The sequence below is a fragment of the Sphaeroforma arctica genome (assembly GCF_001186125.1).
Source record: "Sphaeroforma arctica JP610 unplaced genomic scaffold supercont1.118, whole genome shotgun sequence".
Lineage (NCBI taxonomy): Eukaryota > Ichthyosporea > Ichthyophonida > Sphaeroforma > Sphaeroforma arctica.
In genome coordinates this window covers 90,824-106,506 of record NW_014040440.1, presented here as the reverse complement: position 1 = coordinate 106,506, position 15,683 = coordinate 90,824, and the positions used below count along the sequence as shown (strand labels likewise).

Sequence of the window (15,683 nt, the reverse complement as noted above, 5' to 3'; positions counted from 1 at the left end):
CATACAGTACACCAGATATCAACAACCAGACCCTGACCCATGGCTCCAAATATAGCCTGGTATTCCGCTTCAACCTGCTAATAGTGCTTATTCGAGGCGAAGCATTCCCACTGCCTCTCCTCACATCCCTTTCCCCAGGTGATAGCCTCCCTTCGAGTGCATCATTTACATTACTGTGTAATAGTCCACCATTTATGGAGTCGGGGTGAGAGTGTGATATACTCTCACTGTCCGGTGGAGCTTTTTCTACCTGTTGTGCTAGGTTGTTGATAGTCTTCTCGAGTTCACCTAGAACCTCCTCTCTCTCTGCCAAATCCAACTGCTGATCGGACTCGGAATCAAATACGTCCATTCTTTGCGTAAATAAAATCAAATGACACTCGTCTCCATATGTATTATTCAAGTACAATTACAATACAAGTATCGTTAACAACCAAATACCCTTTTCAGATACAAAGAATGTTTAGGCAGTAAGTATTAACAGATTACCGTAGACCAACGCTCGTATGTTGAAATGCTGGGCAAGCTGCAAATGTTTGGTGCAGTATCTCATCAACCTGTGTATGTGGGGATTAATACAATCTAGACGTACGTATGTACGTAAAATATGTATATTCAAATTTAAGATTTTTATTCTAATTACATCAGCTGAAATCATCTATTTTATTTTACAGTAATTTTTCTAAACTTTTTTTATTTCATTTTATTTTTACAAAAACACAGAGTAAAAAAGTTTATACAATATGCCGCAGGCGCGAAGCCGAAGGTTTTTATATGTGATGTAAATAGTATTAAGTATAAACGTGGGTGCTATGATGGTATATATAGCCGTATTTAAATACATATCTAAATGGTTACAGATACAGACCTGACACAAGCTGTATATATTGATCATTTACAGTATTGAACCGATAGCCTAAACGCTTAGAAGGTAAACTTACCGTACAACTATGGCGGAATATAAGGGGGCCGGTTCTGAGGCCGACAGAGCCTTGATGCTTGTTAAACGACGCGAAGCTGCATCGCTGGACGCGGAGAGGCAACGCGAGACAATTTCTAAGGTATGTGTACAGTCATCACTAAGTTGTGTGACTGGCTATGATTATGGTTTGTGTGCTTCACATTATGGTGTGTGAGTGATTATTACTAAGGTGTGTGTGTAGTTATTTTTAAGATATGTGTGGCAACTGTTATGCGTGTGGTTCTAGCTAACGATTGTGAGTGGTCATCACTATGGTATGGCACTAGTGTGTGTGTGACAATATGCGCTTGTTAGAGATAAACGGATGCGATATGGCGTGAAGATACTGAAGATATCGGTCAATTGTGATTTTGTATTCTTCCTAGGGTGTTTTCCGGGTCGAAGGACACTTTGCCTGTGCTGAAAATGCTCTATCGACAATCGAGTTAGTGCCGGAAATGCACCTATGTAATACTATTTGTATCCTTCTGTAAAAATACAAAAGTTCGATGTTCATTTATATTTATATATATATATATATATGTATATTCTCGCTCACATGCGAATTAATGTATTCATTTTTATTAGGATATTTGCAAGTATGTAGGTATATATATATATATATATATATTATGTAAGTATATATATGTATGTATGTATGCATGTATGTATGTATGAATGAATGTTTGTATGGATATATGTTTGTAGGTCTGTATGTATGTGTGTGTGTATATGTATGTATGTATGCATTTATGTATTCATCTATTTATGTATGTATGTCCGTATGTGATATATATATATATGTGTGTCTGTGTATGTGTGTCTCAAATATGTATATTTATTTACTCATATATATATATATACATATATATATAATAGATGTGCGTGTGAGTGTGTGTCTGTGTCTGTGTACCGTTTTACATTTTTATGTTTATATATATGTGTATGTGCGTATGTGTGCCCGTGAGTGTATTGGTGTGTGAATGTATCGTTTTTCACGTATACGTTTATATATGTGTGTGTGCGTGTGTTTTTGTTTGTTTGTTTGTATTATGTATATATATATGTTTGTGCGTGTGTTTTTGTTTGTTTGTTTGTATTATGTATATATATGTGTGTGTGCGTGTGTTTTTGTTTGTTTGTTTGTATTATATATATGTGTGTGTGTTTGTGTGTTATCGACTTATATATGTAAATTACTCATTTCGGTGTATATATACATATGTGTGTCTATGTGTGTGTGTGTGTGTGTGTTATCGACTTATATATGTAAATTACTCATTTCGGTGTTTATATACATATGTGTGTCTGTGTGTGTGTGTGTGTGTTATCGACTTATATATGTAAATTACTCATTTCGGTGTACATATACATATGTGTGTCTGTGTCTGTGTCTGTGTCTGTGTGTGTTATCGACTTATATATGTAAATTACTCATTTCGGTGTATATATACATGTGTGTGTCTGTGTTTTTGTATGCCATATTAAGGTGCACAGCTATATAGTATTCGTTTTTGGATACACATGTGTTGTACAATAACATGCCAACCGACTTCTTCTACCCGTTCTGCGGATACGTGCCTATATTTAAAAGAGAATGAGCCTCCGATCTGCTGTCTAAAATACCACATATACTGCTATGGTATAGTTCATACACGCATATATAATTATGTCAATTGAAAATGGTCAAAGTGGCGGGCATATATGATCCAGGATGTACCCGGAACTAATGAAATCCGTGGCTAATTTGGAAGTGTGCATCCTCCTTCTAATACCAGGCTAATAAAACTGGGTTGAAAGACATGAAGACGAAGTTTCAGTCTACCATAGATTGGACCGCATCGCAAATGACACAGAGCACGGTGGGCCTGGTAAAGCTGAATGATTTCAAGAACACTCGTGCGCGGATTGAGGCAGAGAAAGAACGGGAAGAAAGAGAGGTGAAAGAGAGATTGGCACAGAAAAAAAAGTATGCGCAACTAATTCCCAACTAGAATGCAATAGAAACATCCTGGCTGGAACTAATTTATCGATGGCTTCAACTATAGCCCTTCCTTTGAACCAATTTGCTATTTACTAGCTCCCTTGCGATCACGCCTGGTGCTTCTAACGGATTCGCGACTTATGCATATTTGAGCTATGAACTGTAAACGATTTGTCTCGAGCCTTCTATCTTGCATCCTCGTTCACAGAGAAGACAGGAAGAGGCGGCGAAAGGAACAGAAGCGGACCACAGTGTTGTCATTCGACCACGATGGTAGGCTGAAAGTTAGTGTGCCCTGTGATACCTGTCTCAATATACTGTGGGTTTGACTATTCTGGATGTCTCGCTGAATTGCCTTGCATTTGCTATGTTGTGCCTTTGAGATGATATAAGCGCTCCCCGGGGCAGTTGTGTTTTACGTGAGCGAGTCCACCGACTCTGAGTCTATCAGAATTCTTCTGTGTTGTGTCTCGCACGGCGTATCGAATGAAGGCAAAACCGATAGGTCCATGAGACCCGTTCGATCGAAAGTTATCGTATAGATTGCATTTCTAAACCCACCGTATTCAAACGTGTGCTTGGCATGTGCATGTGTTCTGTGTGTGTGCAACTTAGATTTCCAATTATCCGCACGTCGAGTAGATTCTCTCCTAGCGCAAAACAAAAAGTTTTGGTCCCTTAAGTGTTGTTGTATCCTTGTGGGAATTGTGTAGCTGTCCTACTGTTGCTTTAATAGTACTCCCACACCACCGATCAACCCAGAGGATGGCGATGACGAGGAACTCGCGGGGGCTTCAGCAGAACGAATTATTGTGAGCAGTAAGAAAGCGAAGAAGGATCCGTCCGTTGATACATCATTCCTGCCCGATAAAGAACGAGAGGATATAGAGAATGGCATTCGTGAGAAACTTGCGAAGACTTGGCTGGAGAAACAAAAAAAAATACAAGACGAACCTATTAGTATAACTTACAGTTACTGGGACGGCGGTGGTCATCGCCGAGTAGTACAGGTATGGCCACTCATGTTTCATGCCATGAGAAATTGTGCTTGACAGACTGATGAATGTTCAGATTAGGCTGGATTTGATATATGGTTCTTTAGCGAACATGAACGCCTTTGTACATAAGCACCGTCCCTATGTCACTCTCGATCCTTCTCTCACGTTGTGTGTCTCGCATAATTTTGCCACTGATCTTGTTAAAGCTCATTATATTGCAGTATGTTTCCGTCATTTAGCGCTGATGGCTGACACTAATCCACTGCTTCGTAGGTCAAGAAGGGTGACTCGATCAGGAAGTTTCTAGAGAAATGCCTGGAAACGTTGAGATACGAATTTCATGATCTGCGGTCGATATCTGTGGACAGCCTCCTGTATATCAAAGAGGATTTAATAATTGCTCATGTATGTCTCACATTGAATTTGGGTGTAGAACTCCTCAGTTCGAAATCATGTTTGTATCCTTTTATCCGCGAATACTGAATTGTCATAATTTTTAAATCTGAACTTCAGAATATGCAAAGCATTGTAGCAGTGGTTTGAACATTGAAATACCAAAATCAATGTACACACAAGGTTGCTTTCGATCAGATATGTTTCCAGGGAAAATGCAACGGTTTTGCTTGATCTGTGCTGTTTAACTGTGGATACTATTTTCCTAACATCTAGCCTGCCTCTTCTTCGTGCAGCATTTTACCTTCTACGAATTTATCATCAATAAAGCGCGCGGGAAGTCTGGGCCGCTATTCAAATTCGATGTGCACGATGATATACGTATGGTTTCCGATGCCACAGTAGAGAAAGACGAGGTAGTATTGATCTGATACGCTATGTGTGGGTGAGACGATTCTGTCGAAAGTTCTGTTGCTATGTCGATGCCATTGATCCGCCCATAAGATTTTCTATTTCCTGATACTACTACAGCTGTTCCGCAAATAGCATTTGTGTTTTGTGTTTCAGCTCACCCCTTTTTGTTAAAAACCCTCTTTAATGACAGACTCACGCTGGTAAAATAGTCACACGCAGCTGGTTCGACAAAAACAAACACATCTTCCCGGCAAGGTAGGAGCGATTTGCTCCCGACATTTATTGTTGCTGAGCATTGTCAATTGAGTTACCAACGTGCTCACTCCTTGTCGTCCTTCGTTTATAATTCCGTCACATCAACCTTCCTACTAATTAAAATCTTGTTTCTTCTATTAAACCAGCAATTGGGAGGAGTACGATCCGCAGAAGGACTACGGATCCTACAAAATTAAGTAGCGATAAACTCTCACTAAATAAAAGGGTTCGTACTTAAGCAAGGTTAGCTCGCAAGTTAGCGGTGCCATTAGTAGTTTTCAAGGATACCGTCTCCGATGTGTTCGTATACTGTTGCGCGTATTGGATGATGTTATCAATAGACCTCTGAGAAATATATATTTTTATAACAAATTTCCAAAACCGCTTCCAAGCGTAACTTGTCGTATATGATCAATTTTACCACACGTGCACTACACATATGTATGCACACTTTAAGCTGGCTGCGGCAAACATACCTTATGGTCGCTCATTCAGTCGCAGTACGACACGTTGTAACGCAGAATACTGTAGTGATGAAATTAGTGCACAAACCCCCGGGCGGCGTGTCCCGTATAGGCGTTAAGATCGATTTATGGTCTGGATGAAGCGATTAGGACGATGTAATAAACGAACCATGCAACAGCGGTTTGAGGTTGAATACAATAAGTTACTATTTTTATGTGATAAACAGAACACATACGTGAGGAGTTCTTAAATTGTAGTGGTAAGGTCAAGACACTCTATTTTAATGCGGTGCCCATGACTGAAGAAATATATTATGCACACGTCGTAAGTCATCAACGCAAGGAGGATGCTCATCAGACGCAACTTGAATTAGCAGCGAACGTGTACAGAGACCACTTGTAAGCACCTGGGCACCCTTACTGCGTCATGGCTCACGTAATAGCGGCGCAACGTCACAGATAAATACAGAATACCATCTGGTGCAGAGAAAGATCAAGAGCTTCAGGGATAGCGATAGGCATTGGCAAGTTCGATCGCTAAAATCGCGAAACGAGATGCTACGATCGAAAGCATACGTAAACAGGATAACACCACAATACGAACACTCCGAGAACAGTTGGAAGCCGCAGAGACTGAACTAGCAATGAGGGATATGGAAACACGGCGTGCGTCGGCTAGTAAACGAATACGTGAAACTTTGCATGTTGCTATGCTATCGCACAAATATATTTTGATTGAAACAGAGACAAACTTAATGTTTCGGACTAGTTGCCAACCTCACCGGAAATATGCTGATTTTTTTAAGATAATATCCAGTAATCTCATCTATTAATATCCAGGAGCACGCACAAAGTCATTTGATGATGCACTTCTAATGTGGTTCGTCAAAGTCAGACATGATGAAGAGGTACAGGTTGTAGGGCATATGTTCGGAATCGAATGCACACATCCAGTTGAAATATATTACGGGATATGAATTAAGCCCTACTTTCTTTCTTTGCACATCCAGCGTACGACCCTATGCATCGACTACGTTCAGATATAACAGATGGTTTGCGGTTTCTTTGTTTTCGGGAGGAATATTCAGGTCTTGCCATTCTAGTAGATGCAATATAATTTTCATAGAAATTGGTGATATTAATCATTCCAAACAGCTTCAAGTAGTAAATATAAACAGCACAGTGTAGCCAAACAATTAGTGGCTATGTCAGTAGCAGGTCATTGTGCTTATGAATCACCTTTGTATCCTGGCCGCATCAGTGACCTGTAGCTGGCACAGGCATGTATAAAGGATTGTTTGACAAATAACCCAGAAGATGTTCTGTTATGGGCGATAGAGAATTTGAAATTGAAAAACTACTACCGGAAATTATGACATGCAATATACCGCCACGGTTGCTAGCAGTCGGGCAATTCACAAGCATTCAAAATGTGACCCTGAAAAATATAGCAGGGGTACGAATGCATATAGAACGTGTCAATCGGCGAGTGAATATCTTCGTCGTGCTTTCACGAGAGGTAAGGTTGGTAAACCTACATTTCTTTTGCATAGCAGTGGAAGTATGCTTATATCTTACCAATTATATTTTGCAATGGTCGTAGAGATGTTAATCAATAGACACATTTTATATGAACACAGGTAGATAAAAGAAAAGGATCTTATAGCATTTATTTAGCTTTGAGAGTCTATGTCATCAATAATTTCTTCCTCGTCTAGACGTCGTTTATAAGCCACCAGTGCTTGAGCCTCAATTTGTTCAATTCTTCATCTGTACCTTTCAATGCCAGTGGTTCGTGCTTGTGTATGTAGTCCAATTACTCATAACCGGCTCTGTGAGATTCATGCGCACTCAAGTTAACTCGAAGTTTCTTGATAGGTGGCTGTTGCTTTTTATGCGAAGTCTGGTTTTGTGGATGTATAGTATCATTTCTTGTTGATAGTGGTTGTCACTGAGTTGTGAAAGGGTTTACGTGTAGAATTGTTTGAGATTATGTTAGTGGCTGTTATAAATTTTATTGAGTGAGTTCATTCTCAGGCTGCGGTATATGATGAGCTATTCGGGTATTGTTGTGAGCGATTCTTCTTAGCAGGATTGGGTTTGCCTATAATGTTGATCCATGCGATGAGCTAGCGTTGCTGGCTTCTCGATGACCCATTATATACAGTAGTATGAAGATATTCAGCGCTACAACGCCGGTAGGCACCTGCCATTGCTGAGGCTGCATTTTAATAAACTATAAAACAAATGATTCCGAAGTGGGTGAACTTGCAAAATTGCGACAAGTGAATGCATCGCAAAAGTACAATATAATACATACCTGGCTCGTACACAGTCCATTGTCCATGTTGATATACATTTGCTCATTTGGATTCTCGCGTCCCCACCTTTCGTCATCGTCAACATCAAGGCTGCGCAATATACGCATTTCTCACAAACACCTGTAGGACACTCACGGTAGCACTCGGTTATATTATAGTCTTCATTTTCGTCAATCTTTAACCTGGCATACGCTTCACATGAGTCCTTATTCATGGATCTAGGCAAGGGGTCTGTAACACAGATCTGTCGATCCATTCCATGAGCCAGTGTTGGTATCTTTATCCATTTAATTACGAAGATATTCATAGCTTCACTCATCTCGTTCAAGGCACCGTGCAACTCGATTATGATACTACTAGCACCATGCTTGATTGATTCCGGTTCTGTCCTTTTTCATATGTAGCAAAACCAAAATATTCTTTTATGGAAGACTCTTCTCGTCCGATCTCGCTAGAAGCTAATGTTTGGTTTATTCATTGATCGGGTTATATGTTCGTAAACATCTGGGAAGTTATTCATCAGCTGTTTAAGTAACCTATTCTCGACTTCGCAAGCAGTTGCTCTGTCGGAACGTATCGTCTTGTAAAAGGCCTTCGCTAACGATTCGCTCCTCTTAGATTCTGTGGAATCAGATCGTACATCAGAAACGCATACTACAAGTGCTTGTGTTGTCTAGGTCTCTGATTGAGACCCAGGTGTCAAGAGTGGAATCTTGGATTCTTCAACCTTACGTTTAAAGGTCTCAGATTGTGTCATCTTGGTCGTTCCAGCTAGACCTATTCGATATTTTATTATATTATTGTATATCGCCAAGTCGTCTTCTCGACTGCACGGGTACCCTGGAAAAGGAAAGTATCTGACATTCTAACCACATATACTGGCTCACAATGAATCATCGAGATCAACTGGTTGAGCCCTTTATCTGAATATCTTAAGGGACAATACAACGTGATGGTAGCATCCTGTATGTGAGCATAGTGTAGCAACTGTGATATCAACAACCACGGTGGATTTTTCTCATCAGTTAAGTCGATGTGAAACGCATCACCTTATGGATGTTCCAAAGTTCGATATCGCGGCAGTTGCGCATTACGATGAACTGCAAGCATATCTATGGTATGTGGACGATAGATATTGTCTGCTATCTTAAACCATCTAGGTTTGCCCTTCCAATCCGGAGCTAGTATATCCCGAAACATCTCATTAAAGTCCGATACAGAGCGTGACAACATATTTATTTAGTAAGTGATTGCGTATACCAGTTATATGTGTTATGCCAAATGAAAATTTTGCGATTGTGTCATGCACCGACTGACTAACTGCGAGTCTGGTTTCATGTTCTTTAGATGTTGCAGTAATTTCTGATCGTATAGTACATTAAAGTGTGTATCATGCAAGTAGTCCTTAAAATGAGCGAGTGCAGTCACAATAGCTAAAACCTCTTGTTGTTTAGGTAGTTGATCTGTGATGAGTTCATAGCCCTACTGAAGAACTGCACGTATCTCGGTTTCTCATCAATCATTTGATAACACAGTACGCCGCCAAGTGCCATGTCTGACGCGACTGTAGTTATTATGAACGGTATACAGTCCTGTGGTGGCTGAGTTACTGGTGCTTGTGTGACGACTGTTTTGAGCTGCTTAAAGGCATCATCACACTTCTTTGTCCAAAAAGCTCCTAATTTTACCTTTGTGACATCTCAGGTGTCCAAAATGCTTAAGCTAACTCGCTAAATGTGGAGCTCAACCGATAGAAAGTTGACAAAACCGCACGCGATGTTCACGTTCTTGCCAGTGATAGATATTCTTCAATCTGGTTATTCCGGGATCAATCATGATCCCTTCACCGGAGACCCGGTAGCCCAACAGCTGAATCTCGTAAACATCAATTTGACACTTCTTGCTGTTGATCTTATTTTTTAATCTGACTAAGACCTTGCGTACATCTTTGCCATGTCCCTCTTTGGTCTTCGTAAATACGACGATGTCGTCAATGTATACTTGTACGCTATCCATGTCTTGAAAAAAAATCCTGCATGATCTGTTGGAAGTATGTTGGTATCATGTGCTAACCAAGTGGTGCCCCCGTAAACGAAAGTTGTTGCCCATCCCAGATAGACGTGAACTACTTCCTATTCGGCTTGTATATCTTCATCTGGTGGTAGCTTAAATTCAAATTGATGGTGGATGAGATCTCAGCTCTTTATATTCGCCTCAGCAATTTGTTTATTCTCAGTAGGAGAAAAATTTGTGTTGGAATGATCGCATTGATTGGGCTCATATCCAAACACGCTCGAAATTTATCCAGTGTCCCATCTGAGTTGAACTGGTCTACAGCAGCCAAGAGTGCAAGATTTACTGGGGTGGGTTCGTAGTTGACTGTAGTTACTCCATCCTCCAACCAGGCCTTAACTTGTTCTCTGACTAGCTGTTCGTGACGCCAAGCTACGTAGTTTTGCGTCGGACATTTCAACTTCGAAAATTCTACCTTGGTAAGGTCTAAGCTCATATATCCGTTATTGAATCGGAACTTAGCCCAGTCTGTAATCTTGATCTCGTCATTTTCGAAGATCAGATCCTTAAGTTTATTTGTGAATTGAGGTAATATGTATCCCACCCACAGTCCGCGAAGGCTTATATACAGACTTCAGTAAGCTGTCATGCGACTGATCCTTCTGTGGGTCGATGTTGGTAGGTATGCCAGTAATAGTTATACCTAGCGACAACCAGTCTTCCATACCTACTATCAAGTTATAATCTGACGCGGTTCAGCAGTACGAGTTACATCCGTTATTCTACCAAAACGTGATGATATACGTGAAATGTGCGAGCCCGGATCCAACAACACTTGTTTTTCATGCCCGTTAACCCGTACATCAAGAATGACACGCTCGTCTTGAGGTGCATCTTTTTGTTTCAGTGCCAAGATCCGGTTACACATGTTTTTTTAGTCACCTCCGGTCCCAGCAAAGTCCGCACACTTCGCGAGAAAATGTTTACATTTCTCTGGGTGCCGACCTGTAGCATCTAGGGACCAAATTATTAAAAAAGCCAATTTAAAAACCAAAACCGCTGGATTATCAAATGCTGAGTTTTGCGGTCCGGATACAACATACCTGATATTATAGTCATGTATCAGGAATATAGCGGTACTACCTGTAGATGATACCGGGATCCCCGAATGTTAGAGATACACTCAAAAAAGAATGAGTCTAGTGTCGAAACATCAAACACAAATAAAGACAATGCGAGTCCTTCAGCCTAGGATGTTTATCTAGCTGAGAGATTCGAACATAAGAAGAGGTCTTTTGTTCCTTTGGTCGTATCTTTCAGCCACTCTCAAACTGTACATTTTTAACAATATCCTTACCACATTAAGTCATTAATCTCTGCTAAAATAACGTCCTGGCTAAAACAGAGGAAGGACAGAGAATTGACCAACTCTAGCAAATAATATATCTAAACTAGAACATACATCATAAGAATTTGGGATACAGCCAATAATCACAGAGGAAGAAGGTTTCATCAAGCAGAAGGCTCTCTCACGAGGAAGAGGACACTGCTAGAAACGAAGAAGAAGAAAGGCCTCCTCTACGAGAGACGAGAAAAGAGACCAAAGGTCACTCAAAAGGTACCCCAATATAATTCAACAAGTGCTTGTGTTGTTATGCAACGGTAAGTGTCACCACTAACCAGGTAGCTCAGAAGGTAAGCAACCCTAGGTATACCCGTGTAAACCGATGTGAAAAGTGTTACCTGTGATAAGTTCATCAACGTCGGGGCGCTAAGATTTTGCAAAAGTGTTACCTGTAATAACACCATACAACAAGGTTGGCACACTGAAATGCAAGTGCTAAAACAGTTGACAGTTCGGCACAGCTAGTGCAAGTACAGGTAGCGAATGGAATATCTGAATACTTGAAAATTATTTAATGTATCCGGTATACAGGCTCCTGGAATGCGCCAGCCTACACAAATCCACCTCGTGAACACATGCCTTAGCATACAAGGGAGGTATAATTGAAGAATAGAAGTAACGCATAATTGTAAAGAATAATCATAGTTCAACGCACGAAGTCTTATAAAGCAAGTAATGTATAACGGGACAAAGAATAATTATGGTAATCAATTATGGTGTAAAAGACTGCGAATTGTACACGGTTTAAAAGAGATGTGCATTGCTGAAGCGAGTTTTACGCATGTAAGCCTATAACAAACAAGTATTACTACACCTATTTTAACTTCAAAGATAAAATGAAATAATACCAAGTAAGTGGCAAATAGCCCAACGTAGAAAAACATATAAATTGTGTATCTATGGATAAACACACTATGTACAATTGTCAGGTTGATAAAATTTTATGTCACAAACTACACTGACCTGAATGTCTGGACAGATAGGGACAATTTGCCAACATACAGAGGGAAGAAGTATAGATATTCTATTTATTAGTGTAACAATGTATCCGGAAAATAAGAGACGAAGCAGGCATATCACAGTTGTTAAAATTACGTGAGGAAGAAGGGTATCACATGTTCACACAAATATCGCCCATCTAAACTTCATAGATGGTGATGATACACGTACAACTTACACATCATTTATAAATACATATACGCCTAGTATATACTCACATGCATGGGTAACAAAGTATACAACAGCAAACTCAAAATTTGACCGACACAAATATTATTCATCTAAAATCCATAGATGGTTGACCATCAAATTTAATATACCACTATACATTTCGTCTCAAAGAATACGGCTTCAAGAGGGAGGTATTCACAAATACAGCACATTAATGTGACACGACATAGATGTAGCAATCACATTTTAACAAATACCATCCATTAACTGCCATTCATCTTGCGACAAGTACAACATGTCTATAGACACATGTCATGGAACACATATACGTATTCAGAAGCAAGTACAAGTTTATACATTACCAACAATTAAGGAAAACATGCAGAGGTCGAGGTCGACATCACATACAGACAAACAAGCACACGCCCTCGAAACTTCATCGAGGCACCAGAATAAGACGTATGTACAAGAAACATCTAAAATCCATGGATGCCACAACAACTAAACGCATACACACATGCGCGCGCATGAAGTAGGTAACAACAAGATAGTTCCTTTGAATGAACAACTTATAATTATAGCAACAGCACATGCATGACGCATACAAGGATGCAGCAACCAAACACGCCACATACATATATAAGAGTAATATGTAATAAAGACAGAGCTCGAGAACTAGACTTTAATATTAAGAAAGGTACCGACAAACACATCCAAAATACATGGAAGTAACACAGACAAACAGTTCGGTACTATTCAAAAATATATATGTGAGAAACAACACAAACTTTCGTACACACTGAAGTTCGGTACCTAGACATGCGACACATCTGCGATACCAAAACTGGAAATCTCAAATCAAAGTTGACAAGTAGTCAACCCAGTTTACAAGAAGTCACCAAATAAACATACATAAAACCTACGTTTAATAGTTAAAACCATAAGCACTCCATATAAAGGAAAAGGTCAGTGCGAGCTAATCAAGCCTAGGGAACGACACGCTGCTCCTACACTGACACCACAACGAAGGCCAACATAAAGCTAGAATTTGACAGATTAATACAACACATGCAGACCACGTAAACATGAACCCTGGTACTACAATGAATATTCAACACACAGAACAGTCAATGACTTCTGCTCCCTACTAAAGGGCACGAGCAGCACGGAAGAGTATAGACACGAGTGAGCCCGAGTCGCACACACACAAGAAGAAATATAAGCCGTACAACCAGAACTCGGCCAGAACAAGCACGCACAATGCCAGTATGTCAATCATCATCAAGCAACTCCACTCCATGTAATGGAGACAGAAGGAGCGATGCAGTTGGACAACGAGTCCACACCAGGGAGTATACGACCCATCAATGAGTAAGTTCGACGTGTCCATTGACAAGAACATATACGAGAGCAATGCGTAATCACAGGCATATTAATAGACAAACTATGTGCACCAATGGCGGATGGACCCATTGACATACGAGATTTCCACAAACTCAGAAACGCAGTTCACACCCAACAACCCAAGAGATTGATACCAGAGGTAATCAATGCTTATTAGAGCTATACAATAATGCTATATAAAAACTGTGATAAGAGTGATCACGATAAGTGTATTGTATTCAGTGGCTTTATGAGTGAGTTAACTCTAATTAGATCTCATGAAGGGGATAAAATTCAGATCCAGAAATAGAAAACTACTCAAAATGAGTGAGTTTCCCAAGTGACTAGCCAACAAGTATGTTAGGGATAGTATTATTTATTTCAATTTAGATAAAGTTTTTATGTCTACATGTACATCAGGCTTCATATTCGTTGGAGAGGCTCTGGGAAAATTGAAGGAAAGTTGAGATTTTCGAACTGCCACGAGAAGCTCGGGGCGAGTGATGCAACAATGGAAGACACACGGTGCGTTAGTTCGCGGCGATGGATACAGAATACTTATACCATTGGATGAAAACTAAAACGGGTGTGCCATTGCGAGGAATAAAGCTGGCCGACACTTGTAGTGGTAATATGGGCTGAGTCGGCCTGAGATATTTTGAACGTGATACCAAGGAGGGTGAGGTTGTCATCCGCAATTCTGTTTCGGAGCGAAGTTGGGGGCTGTCCGATACCACACCACACAACTGATGTATTTAGAATATCCTGGCTAGCCATAGCGGGAAGTTGGTACCAGAAGAAAGAATGAGATGGGGTATGGGGAACATCAATGTATCGACTAGTACTGAATGGGGATAAATTGGCGCCTGTTATACATGGAGAAGGAAGCTCCTGAGATGTTCGTGGAAAGTCCATATGCCGTGGTAACCATGCCGAGGGCCCACCAGAATACGCCTTATTAGAGAACTGATACATACAAAGTGGCTGGACGTAAAAGTCTTATCTCTAGGGCACACAGGACAGAGACATCCACCAGTGCGATAGTCAAGCAATTTGAACAGTATCGTGTTGGTTGCTACATGGCATAAAGGCGGATTGGGGTGTGTTCGCGGCAATGGGTAAAGCTATCATGGGATGGCTTGTCCCGGTCCGTGGTGGAAAGTTCTCCCCTTATATGTCGATAGTAGTATTGGCGACGAGCCTTGCCTTGTAGTAAGTGTACGCTAAGATAACTGTATCTCAACGTTCTCCCTCAATAGAGAGGGAGACGTTGTTCTTTTATTAGTAATCGTAAAAATCATGACTCCTCTAATTATGAGTCATGAGTCATGTTCTGATTCTAGCAATCGGCAAAAGCTAAGTTCATCGGAACATTCTGATAAACTGTAATAAACTGTAATAAACTGTAATAAACTCTCATAAACCTAAGTTTAACTCTACCTAGTGTATTCCGACCACATCCCCCCCAAACTGATTCACTTACCGAATAGAAGTGTGCCAGTTTTAGAGATTATAAGGAATACCCATAGTAAGTTGGTTGCTGGCATTTATCCTCTGAGAGCTAGAGCAGTGTGCTGGCATTTATCCTTTAAGGGCTAGAGCGGTGTGCTGGCATTTAACCTTTGAGAGCTAGAGGGCTACCACGGCTCGAGTGCACCGTCCTACTGAGTAGTCATGTTACTAAGATAAAGGTTAGGTCTGGGTACGTTGGCGTTTACATCTACGTTTCTGCGAGGCCTTGTGGTAGGCCGCGATATCGTTGGCATCGTCCAAAGCCTCCGCTGTTTCCCACGTCGGGTCGCCTTTGCGCCATCTCACCAAGTATTCCAACTTCCCTGTATCATCATTAGTACGGTGTGTAATGATGTGGCGAAACTCGACTCCTCCTTCTGTCCGCAATTCATCGTTAAGTGGTGGGTATA

At 40.6% G+C, this 15,683-nt stretch overlaps 2 protein-coding genes across 2 annotated transcripts; one reads left to right on the top strand and one right to left on the bottom strand.

The window, feature by feature from the left end:
- Positions 1 to 77: 77 nt before the first annotated feature.
- Positions 78 to 352, bottom strand: SARC_02596 (hypothetical protein; the record flags this gene model as incomplete). The annotated part of the gene is made up of 2 exons (XM_014303647.1): positions 78 to 128; positions 170 to 352. 2 exons carry the CDS (start codon positions 350 to 352, stop codon positions 78 to 80), a joined length of 234 nt encoding a protein of 77 aa, XP_014159122.1.
- Positions 353 to 832: 480 nt separating this feature from the next.
- SARC_02595 (hypothetical protein) lies at positions 833 to 5,206 on the top strand (the record flags this gene model as incomplete). Its single annotated transcript, XM_014303646.1, has 8 exons — positions 833 to 1,061; positions 2,740 to 2,930; positions 3,154 to 3,218; positions 3,708 to 3,955; positions 4,217 to 4,348; positions 4,633 to 4,752; positions 4,941 to 5,005; positions 5,152 to 5,206. The coding sequence occupies exons 1-8, from the start codon at positions 951 to 953 to the stop codon at positions 5,204 to 5,206; spliced, it is 987 nt and encodes a 328-aa protein (XP_014159121.1). The 5' UTR covers positions 833 to 950.
- Between the last annotated feature and the right edge of the window lie 10,477 nt (positions 5,207 to 15,683).